Source organism: Venustampulla echinocandica (assembly GCF_003357145.1).
Source record: "Venustampulla echinocandica strain BP 5553 chromosome Unknown scaffold_1, whole genome shotgun sequence".
Classification (NCBI taxonomy): Eukaryota; Fungi; Ascomycota; class Leotiomycetes; order Helotiales; family Pleuroascaceae; genus Venustampulla; species Venustampulla echinocandica.
Window position 1 is genome coordinate 2,906,074 of NW_022474206.1, and position 24,777 is coordinate 2,930,850.

The 24,777-nt window shown below is 50.1% G+C and overlaps 7 protein-coding genes across 7 annotated transcripts; 5 read left to right on the forward strand and 2 right to left on the reverse strand.

Moving 5' to 3' along the window:
- Positions 1 to 3,644: 3,644 nt before the first annotated feature.
- BP5553_03483 (uncharacterized protein) lies at positions 3,645 to 4,199 on the reverse strand (the record flags this gene model as incomplete). Its single annotated transcript, XM_032012106.1, has 1 exon — positions 3,645 to 4,199. One exon carries the CDS (start codon positions 4,197 to 4,199, stop codon positions 3,645 to 3,647), a length of 555 nt encoding a protein of 184 aa, XP_031871799.1.
- Positions 4,200 to 5,786: 1,587 nt separating this feature from the next.
- On the forward strand, positions 5,787 to 6,287 carry BP5553_03484 (Uncharacterized protein; the record flags this gene model as incomplete). Its single annotated transcript, XM_032012107.1, has 1 exon — positions 5,787 to 6,287. The coding sequence occupies one exon, from the start codon at positions 5,787 to 5,789 to the stop codon at positions 6,285 to 6,287; it is 501 nt and encodes a 166-aa protein (XP_031871800.1).
- Positions 6,288 to 14,446: 8,159 nt separating this feature from the next.
- BP5553_03485 (Vacuolar protein sorting-associated protein 29) lies at positions 14,447 to 14,941 on the forward strand (the record flags this gene model as incomplete). The annotated part of the gene is made up of 1 exon (XM_032012108.1): positions 14,447 to 14,941. The coding sequence occupies one exon, from the start codon at positions 14,447 to 14,449 to the stop codon at positions 14,939 to 14,941; it is 495 nt and encodes a 164-aa protein (XP_031871801.1).
- Positions 14,942 to 15,861: 920 nt separating this feature from the next.
- BP5553_03486 (Uncharacterized protein) lies at positions 15,862 to 18,139 on the reverse strand (the record flags this gene model as incomplete). Its single annotated transcript, XM_032012109.1, has 3 exons — positions 15,862 to 17,548; positions 17,604 to 18,039; positions 18,091 to 18,139. 3 exons carry the CDS (start codon positions 18,137 to 18,139, stop codon positions 15,862 to 15,864), a joined length of 2,172 nt encoding a protein of 723 aa, XP_031871802.1.
- A 415-nt stretch (positions 18,140 to 18,554) lies between these two features.
- On the forward strand, positions 18,555 to 19,106 carry BP5553_03487 (Uncharacterized protein; the record flags this gene model as incomplete). Its single annotated transcript, XM_032012110.1, has 2 exons — positions 18,555 to 18,774; positions 18,829 to 19,106. 2 exons carry the CDS (start codon positions 18,555 to 18,557, stop codon positions 19,104 to 19,106), a joined length of 498 nt encoding a protein of 165 aa, XP_031871803.1.
- A 690-nt stretch (positions 19,107 to 19,796) lies between these two features.
- On the forward strand, positions 19,797 to 22,040 carry BP5553_03488 (uncharacterized protein; the record flags this gene model as incomplete). The annotated part of the gene is made up of 1 exon (XM_032012111.1): positions 19,797 to 22,040. The coding sequence occupies one exon, from the start codon at positions 19,797 to 19,799 to the stop codon at positions 22,038 to 22,040; it is 2,244 nt and encodes a 747-aa protein (XP_031871804.1).
- An 858-nt stretch (positions 22,041 to 22,898) lies between these two features.
- Positions 22,899 to 24,731, forward strand: BP5553_03489 (uncharacterized protein; the record flags this gene model as incomplete). The annotated part of the gene is made up of 2 exons (XM_032012112.1): positions 22,899 to 23,501; positions 23,694 to 24,731. The coding sequence occupies 2 exons, from the start codon at positions 22,899 to 22,901 to the stop codon at positions 24,729 to 24,731; spliced, it is 1,641 nt and encodes a 546-aa protein (XP_031871805.1).
- Positions 24,732 to 24,777: the final 46 nt, after the last annotated feature.

A 24,777-nucleotide genomic window follows, 5' to 3' on the forward strand; every position in this document is an offset into this window, starting at 1 on the left:
TGCCTTTCTTTCCCAACTAAAAGGCGGGGTCAGCGACTCATCGGCCATCGAGGGCAGTTAATCCCTGCACCGCTCAGGGATCACGCAGGACAGTGACGGATGCCAAGCGGGGTTCATCGCAACAAAGCGGCGATATCCAATAGCACACGGCGAAACATGCCCTAGGGGTCTGTGTGTGAGGAGTATGGCGTATGTACCTACCTCCCTCCGTACATGGAGCCAATAACAAGGATGAACAGTGTTGCAAGTGGCATACCCCAGATTAATATTATTGGCGAACTGGAAAAGCCCCCTTTCTCGTGTTTTCTGGAGAAAAGAAGAAAGAAAAAAGATACGGAGATGTGCGGGCGCTGTGGGGTGGCGTCGAGGACTAGTTGAGACGAATATGGAAACATTGGACCATGTGGTCCCCTAAAAAAGCTCATTTGTGAGCAGCCGTGTTTGAGGCAAAAAAAAACGTCTGAGAAGACCATCTGTCAATCAAAACCCGAAAGAAAAACCTGATTATGTGGTGCTGCTTGACTGATGATGCCGCTATCCGTTTAATAAATGCACTGAAGTATATCCGACAATCATGTGGGATAGGGGTAACTGGTAATTCGTACTGCGTAGTTCGTACTGCGACTGCTAAGTTAGTACTTCGAGTTGCCGAAACAAGCTGTGCGTACATGTTCTTGGAGCGAACCCCTACGAGGGGCCTATCCGCCTGGTTCGCGGACATTCTTCCAAATTGATAGTTCTCGGCCGAGATCTATGATTTAGAGCTCGATCTCCCAAATGAACCCCCATCTTTCGTGCTCGAGGGATGATCCCATTTAGTTTTGTAGTACGAGAGCTGGAGAGGTGGATGTAGAGGTGGAGAGATGGTTGCATTCATCCAGCCCCCCTTTTGCGATGATGCATTTACATAGAATACGGAATATTTCCGAACTTTCTTGAAGCTCTCGAGTTTTGCTTGGTTATCGAGGTTATATTGGCTGCTGCATGTACGGTATCTCGAAGAGTACGGCTGGTGCGCGCATATAGCGTACAATACATATCGTACATATCGTACTGCCACGGGATGAATTGAGACCTGGGAATGTGCTCGAACCACGAGTTGATCAATCAGCCCGACACGGGAGGCCGCCATTGCCGCCGACGGGTTTGGATGGCGGACGAAACGTTGAAAATAATGCCCCGATGGTATAGGTCGCTATAGGTAAGATTCACATTCCTCCCGTGGTATGATCCAGCACCTGAACCGTCGAACGGCTCGAGCTTGCGTATCAAGGCTTTCGCTTCGGTGGCCTCAGTGCTCCGCCTCCTCGACGGGGGTTTCGCAACAGGAGGGGCTGAGACGTGATGCCGCGATACGCAGTTATTCCCACTGTACGTAGTTTGCCCACGCCAAATAGATGAAATGGCCATGCACAGTTTATCGTTCTGGGACATTCCCTAGCCGCGGTTCCCAGATGCTCGAGTTTGTTACTCTGTAGTAAAATGCTCGAGCGCTAACGATGATATTGCATTGCGCGCCCACTGCCGTGCGCAGTATTCATCCGGTATATGACGAGATAACAGCTAACTTAACTGACGATGCCATCCTGATATGAGCTCGAAAGCAGGTTATCTATCCAGTAGATTGCATCATGTTGGAGGATGCTGCCAGCCAACCCCCACGCCCTCCTATTACGAGTATAGCCGCCTCAAATAGAGTGGCGAATCTGACAAGTGACGATGGTAACGGGAGAGCAGCAACGCAATATATACGGTCTTGGCAGGTTTCGATGTTAGGTTTAGCCTCGGCGAGGGTCTTTCCCTTGGTCGAGCTTCGGCTGCTGCCGAAGCGTTGCCTGCAAGCGTTGAGAACCAAGTCGCACAGCGCAGCACAAGACAAGCCAGGTGGCACCCTTAGGCATAATGTCGCTTGATATGAATTGCTGCATGATGAGCGTAATTACCACCGTTATTGGCGCAAGATAAGGGGTCGAGGGGACATGGCTGTCCGTGTGCACTCTGTGTCTGTGTGGGTGCTTGCAACAATATGTATCTGCAGCTGCATTTGCATCTACATTCCGTGCGTACTTGCACTTCAATATAAACTTTTGTCAAGGTCTGTGTGCCGCACCACGTCTTTTACCAGGCAAGGTACTTCGTATACTCCGTAGTATGTAATAATGAATGGGCTGTGCGCCGCTATGCCTCTGCTATCGTGGCCGCCTCATTATTGTTTTCTTCAGCCTGTTGCCGTCCAGGTCTCAGCGAGGAGTGGTAATGATGATGAACACTGTCTCAAAACCTTTCGATCATGCTGTTACACAATACTAAGCCCGCCTGGGTGTGCGGTCTATATCTGGTCCAATAATAGCTGCAACAGGGCGAGTCGAGTCCGGGGACGAATCACGATGATGTTCTCCTCGAGGATCGCCAGCAGCTGGGTTTCGAGGCGGCTCGCTGCTTCAACCCCAGAAGAACTGCTACACGGCGTGATTGGGCGGCTGAAGCATTTCAGATGCGTATTCGCATGGACCATAATAATCTCCGGTGTATTTTCTCATCGTCTTGCATTTGGCATTTGGCATTTGGCGCCGCTGGAGAATCAACACGCCAATGTTTGGTTCCCAAGAGTCGCATTATTGCCGCAGCTTTTTCAAACCGTGGTGCCGCTTGTGTCTCGCTACTGGGATTCCATATTTCCGACCAGGGGCTGTGGCGTCAACTACACCAAAATATTCCAAATCTCTTTTTTTCTCTGCTGAGGTCGCTCCGCGGACTGCTCCGTGTTTCATTGGACCCTCTACATTCCCCGCACTCTTGCCAGATCTGAGTGGTGGAGACAGCCGCCGTCGATGTCGATCCGCGCTCAATAGCCATGAACCGTGCGGTATAGTAGCGCTGTACTACTTACTCGAGGACGTACTCCGTGGACTTTTTCTAAGGATAGGAGAGCCGAAGGACAATTTTCATCCTCCGTAGAGTGCCATTATTGAGTGCCGGCCTGCAACGAGCGACAATCCCTTTTCTTGATACGGGGAGTATGCGGCGTGTCCCTCCAGCAATAAACTCCAGCGCGAGCGGCAAGCTCGGGAGGGCAATTAGACCCGATGCTCTGGCAACCCGATGAATGCTTCCCAGCGCATATTCGAAGGGGAGCGGGCGGCTCGGTGGATGATGTGCAGGCCAACATCGAAGGATTTGCTGGTAATTCGTGAGGTGCTCCATCAGTTGGTACTGTAAGTTTTACATTCCTGAAAGCCATTCAGGATGGTGGGGTTGGGTTTACGGTATAATTGCAGTGCTATGGGGCTGCACAGCGGTGGAGCCGTAGCATCGTATTGGCGTACGTGTAAGGACTGTGACTGTATGAGGCAACTCTAAACTGCATTTTGCTGCAGGGCCATCCAGGTTGGGCGTAGGGCAGGACCGCAACCTAGCCAGCCAATAACGCAGCCGCACCGCTGCTGCTGGCATGAGGGAATCAGGGCTAGACTGGTTTCCCGTGACCCAGTCACAGGCGAGACATGTGGAGGCACTGGAGGGGGGGACTGGCGTCTGCTCGCTACTTTAACCTGCGGACGGAGTAGCAGCAGCAGCAGCAGCAGCAGCAGCAGCCTCCAAGCAGCCTAGCCGGCGCCGCTGGCCACTTTATTTATTATTAATTATCAACGGGCGATCGCTGGCGCTGGGCAGCTGGGCACGTCTGGGGCCCCGGAACTCAAGCGAGCGCGAAAAGCAGCGGCGGCGGCAGCGGCGGCAGCAGGAGCATCAGCAGTATCAGCATGGCAATACGCTGTACGATACAGTAGGTACTGTATTGTGAGTGCACGTCGACGTCGTAGCAGGCTCCAGGCCCCTCGAGTATGATGAGCGAGCAGTGAGCAGCCCGCGCGGGATAGGTCGACTTGGGCAGCGTAGTGCCGTCCAAGACAGTGCTGGCCAGTGGCATCTGCGCTCCGTCCTGTGTGTCCGACGACATCCTGCTGTGCGTACTCCGTACAGATCCTCAACCACGGCCTTGCCCATCCTCCTCCACCGGGCGAAGGAGTTCGTCCGCTTCGAGTCACAGACATCGCGAATCGACGTTTTGCAAGCGAATCCAGGATATCCAGGACGCCGCCAGGATCATGGGAATCAGACGCTAGAATATCCCTGATCCCTCGGCGACTGTGCAGAATTGGCAGGATGACGAACGCCTGGCCATTGGCTGGCCTGCGCATTGTGTGCATGTCTGCCTCCATCAGGGACTCAGGCTTCAAGTTGCTCCCTGAGCGCTGCTTTTCCCTTCTTTCCTGCGCTGCTGCTGCTGCTCCGAAACACCATCCCACGTTGCCGCTATAAGAGGCCGCCAAGTGGGTGCTGCTTGCTGCTGCTACTGTACTCGTACTACGCACTCGTACTCCGTACCTCCACGGCGTACGTACTGTACAGTAGCAGCAGTCGGGGTGGAGGAACGACAACACAACCTCGCATCCATCACATTTTCCCTCGTCCGCTGCCTAGGAATGGCCGGAGCAGAGACTTCTCGCGGCCGCAAGAAGTGGAAAGCTGGGACGTAGCAATAAGGGTGGAGCATGGTGAAAAATACACCATCACAGAGTTTTCCATTGGCATTGAATTATCCAGATCCAGATCCAGATCCAGAATAGATCCAGCACCGCACACCACGCCACACAGCACCGGTGCCAGCGAGACACGCCAACACGCCAACACGCCACAACTCGGGGTCTGCTGCACGTCTGCACAGCGGGTTAAGCCAGCAAGCCAGCAAAGCCCGCGCTTGGCCCGAAGCAGACCTGGCGCTATCTGCAGCTGTGCCAGCTGGGGGGAGGGCTCCACTCTGCTCCACTCTGCTGCCCTCGTCACCACTCACCAGCGCTGGAGTACGGAGTGTGTATTGTAAACTCACCACAGTGGCCATACCCGCCCTATTATTACGGTATTACCTGCCACACACCCCCGACCACCCTGCCCACACCCAAAACATACAGCAGCATGCACCAATAATGCACCAATACACCCCCCATCCACACCACAAAGCCACCCACCACCCACCACATAACCCTTTCCCTCCAAGTAGACTAGCGCCGTACAGAACCCCCCTACCCCCAGTCCTAAACCCAAAGCAGGCTGCTCCAGCTGCAGGACGTGCAAGGACCGGGGCCACGCAGCCTACCCTCACCACTCAGCCAGGCTAACTCCGCCAACTGCTGCCCGCTGCCCACTGCCCTCTGCACATCGGTTTTTGTATGGCCTGCACGCTCCTGTATATGATTCGGCCTGCTCCTCATTCTTGAATGCCTCCTCATCCTCCTCCTCCTCAGGAACCTCAGCCTACTTCAACACCTTCATATCCCCTCGATATTTCTTCGTCCTTGGGAACACTCTCATCAATCATCAATCATCAATCACCAGTCACCAGTCACCAGTCACCAATCATCAATCAACCCACACTCGGACAACTCTCCTCCGCCGTCACATCATCACCACCGGCTCCACCTTGCTTGCTCCCGCACCGCACACGCCATTTGCCTCCGGCCACCAGACTCGCCCAATCCCCCGTACCAGTTCTGACCTCATTTTCCACTTTTCACCAGGCTCCGCTTCTGAGTCACCAAACACCGTCGAGACAGCCTCTCACCGAATACCACATCGCGGTGTGATCGGTCTCGGAATTTTCCCAACAAGGCTGAATTCCATCCTGCTTTAAAGCCCACCTCATCCCCCTCGAAAACTTCGCCCACCAGTGTACCAAGTCCAACCCACCCGTCTACTAGAACAACAACTCAAAACAATCATCTCTCACAATGTCTCTCGATATGGATTGGTCCCCAGACTACTGCCTTGCTTGTGACAAGCAAACCGATGGAGCAGTCTACTGCTCAGAAGCTTGCCGTCTGGCCGAGTACGAGACGGCTTCCTCGAACGCCGGCTCTGCTGCATCCTCACCAACCTCTGCTCGTGGGCCGCTTTCATGGCCAGGTCCAAGAACATCGGCCCAGGGCTTCCACCTGGAGCCTGCCTACAACTTCCACAACGCACAACCTTACGGCACCACTCCCGCTTCACGAACCTCCAACTTCTACCAATCATCGAGACCACAATCATCACCAATGCCACTGAGCTCAAAGCCAGTCCTCACGCCATCGAGCTCCCAATCAAGCCTCTTCTCCATGCGGAGCTCGAGCTCGACCACGACCACAGCTTCAGACCCAGCTCAGCTCTCCGATGAATCAAGGAAGGCTCTAAGGGCCTACGCCAGCTCCTTCGACCAATCTCGATACTCGAGACGTCAATCAACCCACTAGAGCACATCAGCGGTCGACGATTTCCGATTTTTATACCAGTCATAGCATCTTCCTGGCGTTTTCTCAAGATGTTTTCAATACGTTAACGATACATTACCAATACCCATACCTCCTCTCACACGTCCTTGTAAGGACCGGCGTTCTATCACACATGCATATCTACGAATATCGGGTTGTACAAAAAGCATTCTACGGAGCATCATCATCATCACATCTCACACAATTTTTTTGGGCTATAAAAAGTTTCCTCGAGTCATCTGGGGCAGCGGACATTGGAGCATGGAGGGAATTCATGTTGCCTCAGGACAGCAACAACAATGGCTACGTTCACCATACAACGAAGCAATACACACACACACATTTTTCTTTTTAATATCATTGGAGCGTTGTTCAGCATGGAAATGGAATATGGGATATCATAGCACAGGGGCGCTTTCATCAATCATGTTCCTGGCTCTGAGGAGCTTCAGTGTTGTCAACGATAGTTTGTTTCAGAGGATATTCCGCATACAAATGAATGCGTCGACCTCAAATCATGTACCCTGTTCATCGCAAACACCCAAGGCAGCCTTGGGTGTGGCGGAAGCCTGAGACTGGCCAGAAAGGAGGGAAGGCTAGTATAGCAAATCAATCAATCTCGCCCCAGCAGTCCTGTCATTTCCCAATGACGGGTCCTGGGAGCTCTACCAGCTCAAATCATCTCCCTTTAATACCATGCTCTATTATGTGACATGAAACATTATGAATTTGATGACTTGTTCGGATGTCCCAGGTCCCCTTGGCCCTTGCATGAAAGAAAGGATTGACGTTTCGCTCCTCGCCTCCAAGGCACAAGGCACGTACGGTACGTATCCGTCATCCAACCGGGGCAGTCCCTACGCAGACGGAGATTTGATCCCTTCGCACAATCCGGTACGTGTAAACAAAGTTTTCTACTAGAAACGTCCAGATGTCCTCGCTTGAGCAGGCAGTGGCAAAACTCTATTATTCATTTTTTCCCGCCTCATTTCGTTTGTCTCGTTCCGGCCTGCCTTACTGAGTGAGACGAGTTGCATCATTGCGACGATGGAATATCGTCTATCTGCCTGCTTGTCTACTGTATTAATGACTACGCAGGCACCTAGGTACAGCATCCTATGAAAATCCTCGCGACAGCGGAGAACAATGGCGAAATTTTTTCCCTCTCTTCTCCATCCTCGAAACAAGGCTCCGACAACGACGTGGGGAAAGCCGATGCGCCTATAGGGTCGGGCGATCAATCTCAGTCATGGATGCGCTGTTGTGCTATATGATCCACAGCTCGGAAGAGGGTGGAGCTCGCGGCATATCTAGCTACATAATGGTATGATGCGAAGACGGCGAAACAGCTAGCCACGTACCCAAGATGTAACGAGTATCACGTCTTCTGCGGTGGCAATGATAATGCTCATTGCGGGTACTTGTGGGTTTACGGTGGGGGCCGCGAGATCTCTTTGATGGCCCCGGCCCCGGGCCATTTCGCCAGTCGTCGCGGTTGGTGTTACGGTAGGATATGCTCATTGGTGAACTTTGATAATGGGGCCTCCTTGGGCATTGGTAGTACTGGCGTAAGGTAGCTATTCACGGCCTATTATTATTGTGGTCAACGTCATGGAGTAGAGGCCCAGGCCGGAGCCGCCAGATAGCGGAACTGCACTAATGGAATGGGCTCTCCACTTGAGGGCTTGTTGTGGGCTCCGCTTATCTTTCGATGGCGATGGCGAGAAAAAAAGTCAATTGTTACCTTATCGACGGGGAACAGCTCTTCGGAATCCACCGCCGCTGGCTGCTGCCAAAACAATCGTTTGTTGGCGGTCTTTTAGGAGGGGAGTCCTTGTCGATGCTATCTTCACAAGGTGAGTTTTAGGTATGAAATCTAGACCGCGTACTACGTTCATTCTCGGTATTATTCTTGGAGCCTTCAATGGGCGGAATTACATTTTTGCATCTCAAATATGTATTTACCTAGGTTCGGTATGTATTAATCAATCTCGGTAGAAGAAAAAATCAGGAACATGCCATAGCACTCAAAAGAACCTTCTCACTCGCCTCATACTACAAAGAAAGCAAGGAACGTGTACCTCGTAAATGTAGCATTGCCAGTTGCGCAAGCAATCAAGAATGATCGACGGTGCAGGAAGCAGCCGCCGCCAAAATGCCCACAGTGCAGTATCCAATTCATCCGTAACCAGGCTCGAACGAGCTTCAGGAACATCCGCGATAGGACGGAAGTCAACACCACCACACCACGTCACGCCACATAAAAAATTCCTAGCCATGCGAACAGGAAAACCTTACTGGTAAGTTTTAATTATTACCATAGGGCGATAATATAAATTATTACTTTACGTCTGGGAGGAAGTGCATCAGATGCGGTAATAGAGCCTGTCATTACGGAGTATTGAGCATGCCCTGTAGGGGGAAAAGCACGTATTCTGGCAGAAGCACGAGAAAGGTACTGAGAGGGATGGATCAAATCATACTGTAAGTTACATACTAGGTACACTGCATTGCTTGCACTGCCGGGCGACGGGGTTTCTACCAGGACCATAACGTAGCACCCGTACAATACCCACTCGCTCAATCGAGAACTTCCTAATATCATCAATCTCGGCAAACCTTCATTCACTCTTCGGGGAGAGGCAAAGGAATCAACTAAAGGGCAGGTTTCAAAGGAGTAATCCTCCGGACAGGCCGCGTCTTCAAAAAAAGGACCAGGTTTATCATGCCCCGGGCGTTTATCCGCCATTCTTCCCGCTCGCGAGCCTGGTACTGTACATGTACGTACCCAGGTACCTTAGGCACTGACACTGGAGTCCTGGGCTACCACTGGCCCTGGATCCTCTCCCAGGGCTGAACATTGTAAGAGATCGACCGTGGGGCGCACGCCACCATAACAACACAGGGGAAAAGAAAAGAAAGAAATAAACATTTGCCGGGGAAATTTCGATCCATCGCATCCACCGCTCGGCAATGCAGGGAAAAGAAAATGCCAGAAGTTCATATATGCCTAGAAATAGAAGTCCTGCTAAGCGTACGAACGAGTACGGAGTATGGTCCGGTAATTGATCCATCGGCCTCACTGCCTCAGGGCTTCCTCCACGGCCGCGGCCGAGCTAAGTCGCGGATGCAAGCAGCAACTCCCGCGGCAGCAGGTTCTGGTTCTGGTTCTGGTTCAGTTCAGGTACTGTACGCAGCAGTACGGAAGGAATGCAGGACGACCGATGCAAAAGGCTGGGCGCTGTCTGGGACCAGTTCATGGACCGGGCTGGCATTGGATATCGACGTTACACGTCTGTCTGTCTGATCGGAGACCGTCTCCACTGTAACAGCGTGTTCTAAGCGATGGGGCCGAATTTTCATACTTCTTGTCATCGGGTGGTTTCGGTGTTGTTTGGGTGAGCGACCTCGTTACGAAGCACAAACTTGCCACAAAGTGCCATTTACGCTGTTGCGGCCTTGAGGTGTGTCATCCATCGGAGGAGACCCGGTCACTCAAGGGGGCTTGCAGCCTGGGTGTTCGGTGTTTGGTTCGTGGTGCTGCGAGTGAGATAAGGGGGCTGAAAGAAAAGGGAGAATGAAAATTTTCTCATAGGTAGGATTGTATATTGGGTATGTCTTTCGAAAATTTTCCACGTGTTGGGCTGTAAGCAGTCAGGAAGGACGACGGACGAGTGGAATGAAACGTTTCCACCCTCGAGGAATAATTTCCACAGGTGATTTCCCGAAAAAAGGTCTCTCCCTACCAATTCCTTACCAGTCGCAGTCAGTTCAGTCGTTGGCGTCTGGCGTTTTGGCGCCCTGCTGGAATGTGTGCCCGACGGCTCGTTTCCACCGCTCCCAGAATTCCAGTTGCTGGAATTAGACAGCGACGGACGGGGCGCCTCGCTCGGGACCCAATTCGGGATGCGTAGAACCGATAGTTGAGAATTCGTTCGTTCCGTTGCAGGAACCAAGGAGCGGGTGAGCCGTAAGCTGTGAGAGCCGTGATCCGTGAGCCGTGATGTTGGATGGGTGGCTGGCTGATGGGAAGTGCAGCCTAGAAAGCCTCAAGTCTGGAACACGCCTAGTGGCGCGCGCCTCTACTGGCATCTGGTGTCTAGGCGGTGCCAGATGTCAATTCCTTTGATCTGAGGGCTTCCACCAGAAACACCTCAGCTGCCCAATCATCGGGGTTCAGGTGCAAAAGTAAAAAAGAATAGTGGCAGATTCTGTGTAACATTCTTTGGCGCTTGTACCACGATGGATTCTGTGCTCTCCGTCGATCGCAGGTAGGCAGGCACGGCAGGCTATGCGGTTGTTGCTGAATTTGCTTTTTTAGACGTCTCAAGCGGTCCGTGGAATGTCTTGGATTGTGAGCTCTTTAGCGACCTGTCTCCCTTCCAGAATGACCCTACCCGGTAAGGGATTGTTTTTCTACTAATAGTGTTGTTGATCTTTTCCCGCTTGTCCCTATGCCGCAAGACATTTGTTTATTTCTAAGGGTTCAAGTCGCACAGAGCGGGCTGAATAGTTTCAACCGGGGAAGTTGGGAAAGGATTTTGCTTTTTGGTTATCTACGATTCTACAGCAAGGCGACCCGAAGCTGAGCTGCTCCATCGCAGGGCATCCCCGCTTTCACTTGGTTGTCTTGCTTGTTTTGGTCCCCGCCTGGCGACACAAGACCTTGTCCATGCCGTTTGCAATCGTGCCGTGGGAAACGGCCGACCATGGGCGCATTTCGAACGGTTCGGTTCGTGCAAAGTACGTCGTGCGGAGATACTTCCGCCACAATCCCATGACCTCGAACTGAAGATCTCGAATGTCTCACTAGGCTTTCAAGGAACTACCTCCAATCAGACTCATTGGCCAGAGGGATTTCCAACCTGGCTTCGTTCCAAGTTGCGAACTCGTCCTTCATACGGACGAATGAACTACAGCAGAACTCTTGTCTGTAGATTGCTTCCTTCTTCGTGCTCCATGGTAACTCCCGATGCAAGACAATACGGTTAGCTGCCTCTGTAGCTAGAAGGCCGCGTCGTCAGCTATTCAGGTGAGTAGTGCTGCCTCGAATCAACCAACGGTTGCCTTGAGACATCCTGTCGTGACGCCGGACTGCTGCATATGGATCGACAAACTCTTTGTTGGTCACACAAGCTCAACCGAATCTCCCATGCTATTAGCAATCGTCGGGTGCCGTATCGTGGATACATCGTCCCCGGGTTATGGGGAGATAATCGAATGGTTGACATCTTAGCCTTTTCGGCAGCCATGTACGTAAGTGGAAAACTTGCTTGAAATGAGTAGGAGTTTGCAAGGCTGTGGGCCTAAATTGCAAGATTATCGGGGAGACATTGATCAACACAGATCATGTATGATCCTGGTGTAACTTTCTCTGGTCTAGTACTCCGTATGGTGTGTGTATAGAGGGTGGAATGGGACGCTGCTATTAGGGGCGTAGAAGGGGGTTGAGGTAGTGAAGTGCCAATACAACCAGGTAATGTACTTTGTTCTTTCTAGTTTACCTCGATGTCTTCTCAAGCAACCGCTGTAGCCGGCTAGGCCGCGATTTGTGGGCGAGCCATTTTGATAACACCTCTAGAAGCAAATCTACGTTCCATTTCTGTGGCAACGAACGGGTAGTTCAGACCTTGGTGGGGATGCCTAGCTATCTGATCGCGTGCTTATCGACTGGATGATGAACAAAGGACAACCGGTATTGAGCATTGGCCATGCTGTCCTTGACTTTGACTAACTGGATCACTAGATCGACATCAAGCATCAAATGATCACCTAGCTCTTTGATGGATGCGGTGGTCCTCCATGACGAGATTGAATATCGTCATTATGAAACACCGTCTCGCCATCGTTGCCCTGCAGAGGAGGGGCGACGGTGGGCCTCCGCTGACTATAGCCTCGCTGAAGTGTCAGGGATTCTTAGGAAATGCCTTTAGGGCCGAATTCACGAGATTGCGTGGGATAAAGTGTTTCGGGGACGACATCTTGACTCGCCCACTGGTGATAGGCGCCATGCGAGGTTGAAATAGCAATATTGTTGCTTAGCCGAACGATGGGGAATATTAGGCCGGGTATAAGCGCAGGATGGAATGGAGTATACCAAAAGGTGGAGTCGCTCGGTATAGATGAGTGTGGAGGTGAGTGCGGGGAGATTATTCAGGGTGTATCCTTTGAAAGGTAAGTGGCCTTCGACTGCTAGCGAAAATTCTAAGGATGTTATGGTAGCAGGGGCTAGCTAGGCTGGCCATCGGCGAGATGCTACTGCTGCTTGCTGTAGCGGCAAAAGAATAGCCCAAGAAGCCTGCCAACAGCGGCATTGGGCACTCCTGCTGAAGCCTTTCTTCATTTATGCCTTCAACACCCCCTTCACTATTATCAACCTCACTGCCTCATTCTTCCCCGTCATTCATTTCTCCACCAACACCGCTCTTAATGCCTTTATCAGCAATGCAGCATTTACCTCTCCCTCTTCTTTATACCATCGCGAGTGTGATTAGCTCCATCTCATAACCTTAAGAATCTGCCCTGAGCTAGATCAATATAACTCCATAGAAACGTTCCAAATTATGGCATCGCTTGTCCGCCCTCGGCTTTAGTGCGAAACGGGGGGGGTTTGGATTACCGCATTTATGCCTCGATATTTATTCTATAGTTAGTAGCGGAGGGAACGGCTAGTATCCGTGCCATCGTAGATTTGAAGGTCCAACAGAGCCATTGTCAAACAGGGGCTGCGAGTGAGCTTACAAAAGGTATACGGAAGCCTATGAGAGTTTGGACCTGATGACTTTGTAATAATAAAAGGAGTGAGGAAAGTAATTAATCAAACCTGAATGGCAAGTCATGTAAGATTCGAGTACAGCTGTGAATCGTGGGTTTCAAAGAAGGGGTTGGGAACTACTCTTAACGCCGAAGTCCCCCAAACCATAATTTGATTCGCATCCCCAAATATCAATAAGATTCTCAACGATTTTGATTCAATTCTATTGAATATTTAACATTGATTTAAAGAATCCATAGCTTTAGTCGTCGTTAAATGGTATTTCAGCACGGAGACAATCACCCCTTTCTCGCTTACGCCCCTTTTCTTCCCTGGTCATCATGGCCATCCAGGTACATAATCAAAGCAAATAAAAATTACCTGGTAGGCTACTTATACACTCCAAGGGTTCTTTAAATTGACGGAAAATCGATGCCTATTTCACGTAGATAATAAAGCTACAAAAGTGCAAATGATCTTGCTACTCGTTTCGCGATAGGCAAAAGTGGGGCCCCACAGCTGTGCTTGGCTAAACATGAGAAAATTCTCTCTCGCCTATCTATGGATTTGCCACGTTGTTCTGGGACAGCAAAAGAAGACAAAAAAAAGATACAACAGATTCTCGAAACAATTTGGGCCTTTATTGAATATTCTACTTGTAAAGTAGAAGACGAAAAAAAATACAATTCTCTCTGACGGGGAATCGAACCCCGGTCTCCCGCGACTTGTCATATTATGACAAGCGGAAATCATAACCACTAGACCATCAAAGATGGAGAGAAAGATGTTTGCTTCCTGTTGTGAAAGATTTGCGTTATTTAGCCATATTAAGTCGGTAAAACGTTGGTGGATCATTGCCGTTAGTCCCGAGTATGTGGGATTGACAAAACCCCATGCATAGCACGCAGTAGGTACTGGAAAAGTAGCCAACTTCCATTATAATCGAAGTGTTCAAAGAAGCAGCCAAAGGCAGTATCTATAAGCTGAAATATAATAGAATGGGCGTGCACACAGAGAATATATTGGACTGAGACTCTTGAAAGTATCAACAGCATGCACGTGATGAGTTGGGTGCAGAGCAAACATGACAAACTCAACGGTAGTACGTAGCTTATCAACTACATCGGACCCTCCCAAGCAAACACACTGCGCTGAAGCCAGCACAGCCAGCACTGAAATAAGAGAAACCCTTCATCTGCAATCTAGAGGAAGAGGGCGGCCAATACAATCTATGATTGCGCCATAGCACCTCCCGATACCTCGTAATTCTCCCGCCGCAAATATGACTTCCCGCCTAGTCCTTGTGATTGGGGACCTCCATATCCCAGACCGAGCAATAGACATCCCACCCAAAGTAATCAGACTACCCCATGCTTCTCTCTGCGATATGTCACTAATTTTCTTCTTCACTGTACAGTTCAAAAAGCTCCTCACTCCGGGTAAAATTGGCCAGACCCTTTGCCTCGGAAACCTCACCGACAAGCCCACCTATGAATACCTCCGCAGCATCTCACCGGACCTCAAAATAGTCAAAGGCCGTTTCGATGCAGACGCGACCTCATTACCGCTTGCGCAGACAGTCACACATGGATCTCTCAAGATTGGGTTCCTCGAGGGCTTTTCAATGGTCGCCCCAATGGAAATGGATCTCATGCTAGCTGAGGCGAATAAGATGGATGTGGATGTGCTATGCTGGGGCGGAACGCATCGCTTTGATGCGTTTGAGTATGAAAACAAGTTTTTTGTGAATCCAGGGAGTGCGACAGGGGCGTTTTCTACGGGGTGGACTGCGGAAGGAGAGGATGTAGTGCCGAGCTTCTGCTTGATGGATGTGAGTGCTGATTGTCCTGTGTCGCCTGAGGAGTTTGGAAATGGAGGTTGAAGGCTGGGGTTTGCTGACAATTGTGGTGTAATAGGTGCAAGGAATTGGACTGACACTTTATGTCTATCAACTCAGGAAAGATGCGAATGGGGTTGAGAGCGTCAATGTGGAAAAGATTACATACACCAAGGTTGTGGGGGGCTCATGACAGAAAAATAATATGGGGAGTCTCCTTTAATAGAGTCTAAAAGGGGGTTCATGACATGAAGGGCACCGTGCAGCTATCTATGCCTTCCGCACCTGATACGCTGCGTAGGGATGAAGAGTATCGACACGATAACCGCCGCATCTAATGCGAGGATTAATTAATGCGTGAAGTAGGCTATTGCCTCCAAGCATTATCGAACTATCGACAAGGGGCTTCTTAGAGCCTTGGCTCTATACAATACCACTATGCTAATTAGCAAACACGCATCACATCTTATATTACTCGTCTCTGTGGATGGTCGTTTATTGTCTAAGTCCCACGTGATCCATACGGCATGGAAGTCCAGCAAACACACTTCCCCACGGGATGTGCTAATTCTGAGCAAAGCATAGGTGGATTCTAAGCTGCCATTGATGAACATTATATTCCATAGTACTAGTGTATTAAATTAGAACCAGCAACCAAGCGCCTCTTCTATCCATGCGTGCCATCCTACTCCTATGGTTGTGATATTATCAAGTAGTCCCCTACAGCTAGAAAATAAGGTTTGGCAGAGTTATCTAGACTTCCCAGACAAAAGGATTAGGAACAACTTTATTGGTATCGTATCATATTAATCAATCAATCATTAACGTTAATCTGACCGCAATCACCTATCAGAATCATAACAAAGGGAAAAGGGGCCCCAACACGCTCACAAAACGCTGGAAAGTATACAAGAAACCCCCTAAGTTCGGGTATTGAACGCCCATATCAACTGTCATCAAATTTTTCATAACATCATACTTCTCCTCCTCGCCGATATCCTGTCGCCCCTTGTGTCTCCAGTAGCTAAATCAGCCATACTTATGGATTTCTGAACTTTCTTGGCCGCTGCGTGCCTCTCATGCGCGGGCTGTGCGTTTGTTGATGGATTTCTCAAGCCTAGCGTAGATTGTCTTCGACGGTTTGCGGTCACTCCCCTGCTCTTTGGGGCTTCAATATCGGAAGCTTCTCCATCCCCGGCAGCTTCAATATCTTGTGGAATGGAGGACTGTCTCCTCGACGACCTTGACACTGTCCTTTCTTCCTTCACAACCTTTTTGACCGGAGCTTCCGAAGGCGAGGAACCATTAAAGTCGTATATATCAATTTTTTCCATAGCCTTTGCCAGGGTGCCTTCTTTCTCAAGCGCCTTCTCTCTGGCCGCAGCCTTGGCTTTCCTGTGTTCCGCTATGAGCGCTGATATGGCAGTCTCTGACCCTGATTTATTAAGGTCTAGTTGCACTTGGTGAAGAATTGACTCTCGCCTCTTTCGGTGAGTAGTAATGCTACTGGGTAAATCGTTAGACTCGGGCTCCGGGGCCTTGCTCCTGAGAGGGCTATTTTCCACGGTAGCTGACGATGCAAGCGGCATTCTTTTCCAGCTGTCTTCTTCCTCTACCTCCGTCTTAATCGTCGATGAGATTGATGTACCTTCTCCTGCTAGTTTAGAGGAAATGCTTTGGCGAGACTTGCTTTCTCCAGTCACTGCATCGATCAAATCCTTTGTTGGTCTCCGCATCTTGTCACGGAGGTTCGGTTCTGCGTAACTGACAGCACCGCGAGCCCTCCGACTAGGTCGATGACCGTCGATTCCCGAGCCTAGATCAGGGGGAGGAGGGGTGTCCCGAGTTTCGGCTCGGGCCGTTGAAGGCTGTGATAGTGGCGAGAGGATATCGACAGCTGCCGGGGTTTCAGGCTCGGGCCTGAGCCCAATGGTATCCAACAAAGGCTCATTTTTATGCTCAACTTGAATATGTTCTGGTTCACTATCCTTTAAACGTTCCCTCAATGGGTTGAATTTGGGGGGATCAGGTTTCCTAGTCTTCATTTCGTCTTGGAGCTGGACTTTCGTAGCTTTGTGAGGAGAGTTATTGATACTCTTCGGCGCCAGAGCTTTCCTGCTTGTCGAAACAGCAGTGCTGGAGCGCTTCTCACGAGCAACTCCTTTGGCAACAGCAAGCTCCCTCGTAAGTTTCGTCCCCGATTTCTCTGGGAGTGGTGTAGTTTTATTTTTTGGTCTGTCATCGCTGACCACGCGGGTGAACTCGAAATTATCAGGTGAGCTGTCAATCCGAGATCCAGCTCGACTTTGGTGGTCTTCATCCTCCCTGACACTGAATTTCCGTTTCGCTCCTGTCTTGAGGGATCCCTTGATTTCTTGACCTTTCTGAGCAGGTTCAGCATTGGTGACGAGATTAGGATCGCCTGAGCTTGAGCTGTCCTTCCGCTTCCTCCGCTGCTCCAGGTTGATAGATAAGGTAGGGTCAATATTAATCGTGTCATCGGAGACATTTCTGTGTGGCCGCTGTGGAAGGTCGATCTTGACTGGGTCTTCATTGACGAATTGCGATACTGGTGGTGATCCAATCTCTGGGGAGCCCGTCGTATCCACTCCTGCATCCATCTCCGATATGATTTCCACAAGTTCTCGATGGCTGCTAAATTAGCATAAATGTTCTGGTGATGGAAAGAAATATTCTCGAAACTTACTCTAAGGTCTTTCGTGGATAAGATTTACCCTCCACAATTGTAGGCAACTTGCCATCTTGGCCTCCAATGGCTTCACTAAGAGTGCACATATTCTTCCAATTGATCTGATCGGGGCTTCGAGATGGGCTTGTTCTTGTATTCTTTTCTGCCTGTGGTGACCTCTTCTTTCGGGGTGGGTCGTCTCGCAGGGTATTTATAATTGCGCCAATCTCTAATAATTTACTTTCGAGCTGAAACTTCACATCCTGCGTATGATCTGCCAGCCTTTGCGCCTGTCCGTTTTCTAATTCGCCCCGAAGTCGCAATATTTGCGCTTGTAGGCCGAGATTTTCGGCCAGCAACCTGGAAGTCTCATTCTCGAGGTTTCGGATTCGAAGTGACTGTGCCGAATTGACTCTAGCAATATCGCGATTTTGCCTCATAAACTTTCGCTTGACTACACTTCATGTCAACATACGGTGCGCAAGGTGAAAGGGACAGAACTTACGAGACTCAATGCATTCAGTCGAGGCTGGAACCTCGTTCAGGCGGGCCATCGGAAGGTATCATGCGGGGAGGTATGCCAGTTATTGTACGTATGATGCTCGAATTTGAGGTGTTTTCTAGCCCGAGCCCAAAATCAAGCCGGGAAGCATGCCAAAGTAAACGTCGTGGTCGTGATTGAAGCTTTGGGAATGGACAATCAAAGACTTTGCGCTGGGGAAATGGTAATGTTTACTTTCAGATCAAAGCGGTTAGGCCGAATTAGACCCCTGTGAGACCCGATCACCGATGCGACTGGCGAAGTGGCGAGGTCGCATTCAACTATCAAATCTGATCAAATCATAAACTGCTTGCGCTACCATATAGTTAATAAAAGGGCATTGAGCTGCCTTTAAGGAGTATCGATACTCGAGTCCCGAACCTCGCAACTCCTTGGACTTTCCTGAAGCTCACCACAACGCAATCAGCATGTCTTATCGACCCCTCACTTCACATCTACGGCAAGCGTCGACGTCAGGGAACCCAAACTCAGCATCAACTGGTCAATCCCCCATATTAGTAGCACGAATAAATGAAAAGAAGGCAGAACTAGAGAATCTAAAACAGCTGAGAGACCTTAGCGCGGGGTTGGCAGGGCAGATGCAGATGCTTGAAGAGAAACTGTCGACGCTTTCAGATGGCACAGAAGGTATGAGTAGTACAGAATTACAGGAATTCAGCTATCTAATTGTGCTTCTTCTAGCTGTGGCCACCGTGTTAGGAAACTGGCAGAATGTTCTCCGGGCAATTAGCATGGCGTCAAGTAAGGCTGCCCATCTCCCGAGCTCTTCATATTCAGGATCTAACATCGACCCAGTGAAAATCCCGAAACCAAAGAACACAGAGGGCGATGAGGGCGACGGCCCACAGAAGCAAAGCGACTCTGATGTGGAATTACCCCAGACTCTTGTGAGGATACCAACAGAGCATGCGCCGATGCTACAACAATCAAGTTCCGGCGGGAAAGGTACTGAGGAATGATATATGCTACCCATTATGTCTGGAAGATGTAAAAATGAATCATGAATTGCTTTTGAGTATGGACATGGGCATGGGCATAGGCAAGGCGTTAGTGAATGAAAGCTTCATAGGAGTATGGATGGATGCCATTTTGGACCATTGCTGGAAGACGGAAATAGGGGCGTACTCTAATGCCTTGAAAAATATATAAAGGAGTATATATTCCCCCAGGACCCTCTATTACACTTTGTGCCTGTACTTGTTCTGGTAGATGGCGAAGTGAGGTATGGTACAGAGTACTTGGTAGAGGGTAGAACCTCGCATATCGCGACGCGGTCTCGGAAGTCCGCGAAAAGTGTCGCGTCGGTTCTTTCCTGTGGCGCGTTGCCATGGTGATTTAGCCTGTTTTCGCATCCAACTCCAATCTCCAGAGATCTTAGGAAGTCACATATTGATCGTTTCGCATGGACATGGACATCCTGACTCTCCACAATCGATAAGTGAGTGCACTGACAATACAATTCGCTCTATCACATCCCAATTACTTCAACATCGAAGTATCCATAAAGAAATTTGAAACTCCTTCAACTGCTTTTGCTGTGGCTTGATTCTGCACCGATTTTGTTCGCGTTCAGACCTCCGAGACATGACCACGGCAGCATATCTCAATTTCCCAATCAATTGAACTTCGAGTCTATTCCCCGCAATAATATGGCTCGCGTGACTCGATCGCGAAAAATAAATATCGCCGAAGACAATACTGCCATTGCAACTCAGGAACCATTACTCGACATTTCCGCGAAAGGTCAGCCTTTGACCGAACTCACCAACCACGAAGGGGGGGCCGATACTATGACCGTGGAGGGCTCTTCTATTCCTGCCCAATTAAAGCAGTTAAAAGCCGCCTACCGAGATGCCATTAGCTCTGGAAAGAGGATTAGAAAGCCTAGGAATAAGAGGACGGGTCACCAAGAAGAACAACGGGAGGCAGTTGACGAAGGACATACTGTGGAAAATGGGGAAAACCAACCAGAAAATATCGACTCTGAGGCCGTCTGCCCACCAGCTCCGGCCATTGAAGGTAGCGTGGCTTCTCTCCTCAATAACTCAACCACCGTGGATCTAACAGTAGGGTTATTAGTGCATCAGGCACCAGACCCTCTAGCAACAACGAGACGAGCAACCCGACAGCAATTGGCAAAGCAACAAGTAGGTCAGTATTATTCGTCAGTTTTACTACGTAGGTATGGTCCATCTTCGATGAATGAGCGCCGCCAACCGGACTATTCTCTCATTACTTCACTTTTTGGAGGTCGTCGTGCTGGGTCCTCTCGAGCTCGGAATGTCCCAATCGATGATAATACCACCCTCCATGATATAACGCCGACATCTACAGAGGCCTTGGCTGATTATTATTTATATTTAGCTGAGGATGCAGGAATAAAATCTACACCAGAAGTCAAGTCTCTGTTCAGGCTAGGTGACCAGACTCGGGAAGACTCCCTCTCGTCAGAAGACACCATTCAGGATATGGTGGCGGAGCCAAATGACGCTATTAGGACCCAACTTAAATCGCCAGTTAAGACACTCGAAGAAGTCGAACGTTCTTGTGGAGAACAAAATGATTCAACTACCGCCGATATCAGCGATGAGGATTCTTTTATCGAACAGATTACTTGTCGATCGCCAGCAAAGCCGGTCTCCCGCATTGAAGACTCAGTTGAAGCTCTGGACAAGCTCGAAGAAGCTATCGATGCTCTTGACCAAGCTGCACTGGCCGAACATATAGTCTCGCCCGAGAAGATAAGAGCAAAAGCCCGGCGAGGAGAAACTTCAACACAGCTTGGTAGCAAGGCTCAGCGAGATCAAATAATGGCATCGCATAATGCCCTCGCTCAGGCTACTCACGAGTTAAGACCATCGAAGCAGAAGTCACAAAACGCCGGTTATGCTTCCATGCGAGTGAAATCAACAGCGCCAAGGCAACCACCTAATCTTAAGAAAGCTACCTCGATGACATTCCACCCAGTTGTCGCCGAGAATAAAAAACTAGTCGTCGCGCAAAGGAAGGTAGAGTCGGCTTCCAAAGCACCCCCCAAACGTCCAGTTAGTCTTCTCCCGCCAAAGCAGCCTGCCAAATCAACCAAACCGCCTACCCGCCCGACATTTGAGCTCCCAGGGGAGGCTATTTCTCGTAGGTTGAAGGAACAACGGGAGGCTCGTCTTGCGCAACGAGAGGCTAATGAAGATGCTATCGCAAAAACCGTCACCGCTCCCAAAGCCACCACGCCCTATAAGCCGCCGACCAAGCCGACTTTCGAGCTTCCTGGAGAGGCAATATCGCGAAGGAAAAGAGAAGCTCATGAAGCGCGTCTTAAAGCGCAAGAAGAAGAAGAGCGCAAGCGTCGTGAGTTCAAAGCTAAACCAGTCCGGAAAAGCATCGTGCCCGAGCATATGCCTCGTGGTAATGTTGCAAGCCGTGCTCGACAGAGTTACATTGGCCTCGATAATATGGAAGCCGGTGAACTTTCGGTAACCAAGAGAAATTCTGTGGCCGTTGCTCGTCGTGTATCGCAGCTGCTCAACCAACCCAACATATCGGCTCCTCGTGCTCCCGGATCGAAGGGACAGCCAACTCGCAAGCCCTCCACAACAAGTGGTCCTTCCATGAGCGGTCTTACTTTGCAACGAACTGTCTCTACCAAAGAGGTCCAAATTCAGCGTCAACGTGCCAAGGAGATTTATAATCGAGATGCTAGATTGACAGAAGACATAGAAAAGGAGAGGCTGGAACGTGAGGCTGCTGCTAAGCGCGCAAGGGCAGAGGCTGCTGAGCGAGGGCGCCAGGCTAGCAGAGAGTGGGCAGAGAGACAGAAGGTAAAGAAGCTAGTTGAGGCTGGTAAGGGTATGGTTCCTGATAATAGTCCAGCTAGCCAAGCGGGATTGAAGGGATAATTGCGTGTAAGTTGTACTTGGGAGGTTTTTTGTTGCTTCGCGTTCATGGCTAAGCGTCTGCGGCGACGGGAGTTATTTGCTATCATACCCCTCGGTGTGGTGTAAGGGAGTTCGGATTTTTTGGTCTTATTATTAGCGGGTTGAACCTACTAGGTCATCGGCGTTAGCACACCTTGACGCCAGAGATCGGTGAATCGATCGCACGGAAACTGTAGTGATAGCGGTCTGAAAGTAGTGCTTCTGCAGAGTGTGAAGGTCTCTCAAGTACCTTTCCTCATAAATTACAAAATTAAAAGTAGTCATTCGACCTGCAATCCCAAATCATCCTGTGCCCCCAACTATATTTCCCATGTATTCACTAAGAATCTGTTACAAACTGGTGGTAGAGCCCTAACCATCCTAAGAGTGCAGTAAATGAAATGGATTCCCGATGCTTCGTCCTGACAAGCAGGTAAAGGTTCGTGGTGAGGTTGCACCCAATCTATGCGAACCAGTCAGGGCATGAGGATCCCCAGTGCCGAACTTAGTGACTCGGCCGCAACTTCATCCTTCTAGAGTCTGCCATCTCGTATCCTTCATAATCCAATAATGGCCACCGAGAAGATTGGAGTTGAACCTTCGTTGGCCTGGAGAGAGTGAATCGCGTGTTCTCTGGTCAGGGATGCAGCCCGGAATCACAACGGCCCATCTCGGATAAAAGTCTGGCAGCCGTAACCTTTAGCATCAAACATGACCACCACGTCGAAGAACCTCCGCAGACAGTCCACGTGGGTAGGCAGCATATTTACGTTAGGAGTCCTGATTTCATGGGTCTTAATCTACCGTCCGCGGGGAGACAAGATATTACCGCTGCCCACCATGCCAGACAGTGCTAGCAGACCGCGAGTGACCATACGACAAGGCACCATCGTCGGCGCCAGGTCTGACCGGAACCATGGGAAGTCCCCCCAGGTGCTCGATGAGTTCCTCGGCATTCCATACGCCTTATCCACAGCTGGCGAGAGACGTTTTAGACCACCTGTCCCTGTCGGAGCCTCAAATGGAGAGTTTGATGCTGGGCAGTATGGGTACCGGTGTCCTGCCGGTGATGCGGATGAGACGCCCCTGGGTGAGGATTGCCTTAACCTCAACATCTACCGTCCAGGTATACAGTATGGAAGAGCCAAACTCCCTGTTTTAGTGCATATACATGGGGGCTCGTTCAACTTCGGTGCGGGAAATAACAGACAGATATCGTCGTTCGTAGCGTGGTCTAAGAAGCCCTTCATCGGAATTAGCTTCAACTACCGCCTTGGGGCATTTGGATTCCTCTCTTCGAAGCTGATGGGAAAGGAGGGACTTTTGAATGTTGGACTGAAGGATCAGCAGCTCCTGTTGCAATGGGTTAAGGATAATATTGCTGCGTTTGGGGGAGATCCGGATGATGTTACGATCATGGGCAGTAGTGCCGGGGCACATTCCGTAAGCCGCTCCATTTCCCTTCCCTCTTCAAGAGTTGGTGGATTCCCTATGGCTGGTTGGATGTGGATATAGAAGTGTTGTCCTTGTTCAATGATCATGGAAAACTAGTCACATATGGAAGCCACACTGTCTCACAACCGCTTCTCGCCGGTTCAAGTTTCATTTCATGCAGTTAAAGCTAACATTATATAGGTTGGACATCATCTCTTAAATAATCCCGATAAACCTCCTCTGTTCCACAAAGCAATTATAGAATCCGGCGGCGCCACCGCGCGAGCCGTTCGACCCTACGACAACTCCCTCTTTGAGACGCAATTCCAAGAATTCATCTCGCATGCAGGTCTCCTGGATGTCCCTTCTGACAAGCTAATAGACCAGCTCCGTGCCTTACCTTGGTCTAAAATCAAGGCAGCTTCAGAAACTATCTATGGAAAATACGACACCTCCGTCCGTTGGCCCTTCCAACCCGTCATCGACGGTGAAGGCGGCATAATCCCCATAGCCCCTATCAAAGCCTGGCAAGCGGGAAAATGGCACCAAGTACCCATCCTAACAGGATTCAACACCAACGAGGGCGCAATTTTCATCGAACCAACTATCTCCACCTCCGCACAATTCACATCCTTCTTCGCAACTCTGCTACCGACCTTCTCCCCTGATGATCTCGAAGCCTTAGGTAAAGTATATCCCGACCCTATCACCCACCCCTCCTCCCCTTATACCGAAACGAGGAAGAACATTGGACTCGGCGCGCAATTCTTCCGCACGGAACAAGCATATGGACACTACGCATACATCGCCCCTGTCCGACAAACGGCGCGCTTTGCATCCAAAGGACCCGCACCGGTATATCTATACCACTATGCCGTGACTGGCAGGAAAGATGGCGGTGCGGATCATGGGGACCATAACGATTTCGTCACCTATAGCCAGGAAATCCGAAACGTCTCGCCCAGTGTAATGGAAATCTCGGCGAATATGCATGCATATTGGACGAGTTTTATCACTACCGGGGATCCGAATACTGAGGGAGGTTTGGCCAAGGAGAGACCTACGTGGCCGAAGTATGATTATGCACAGGGAGTGGGGAAGGTCGCGCTTTTTGGGGAAGGGAATGATGAGCTTGCGAGTGGGAACCAGAAGGGGGTGGTGGTGAAGATTGTGGATGATCTGTGGGCGAAGGAGGAATGCCAGTTTTGGATGGAGAGGACAGGTTTGTCCGAGATTTGATATCTCATAGCGAGATTGTAAATTACTCAATAAATACGCATCAGAA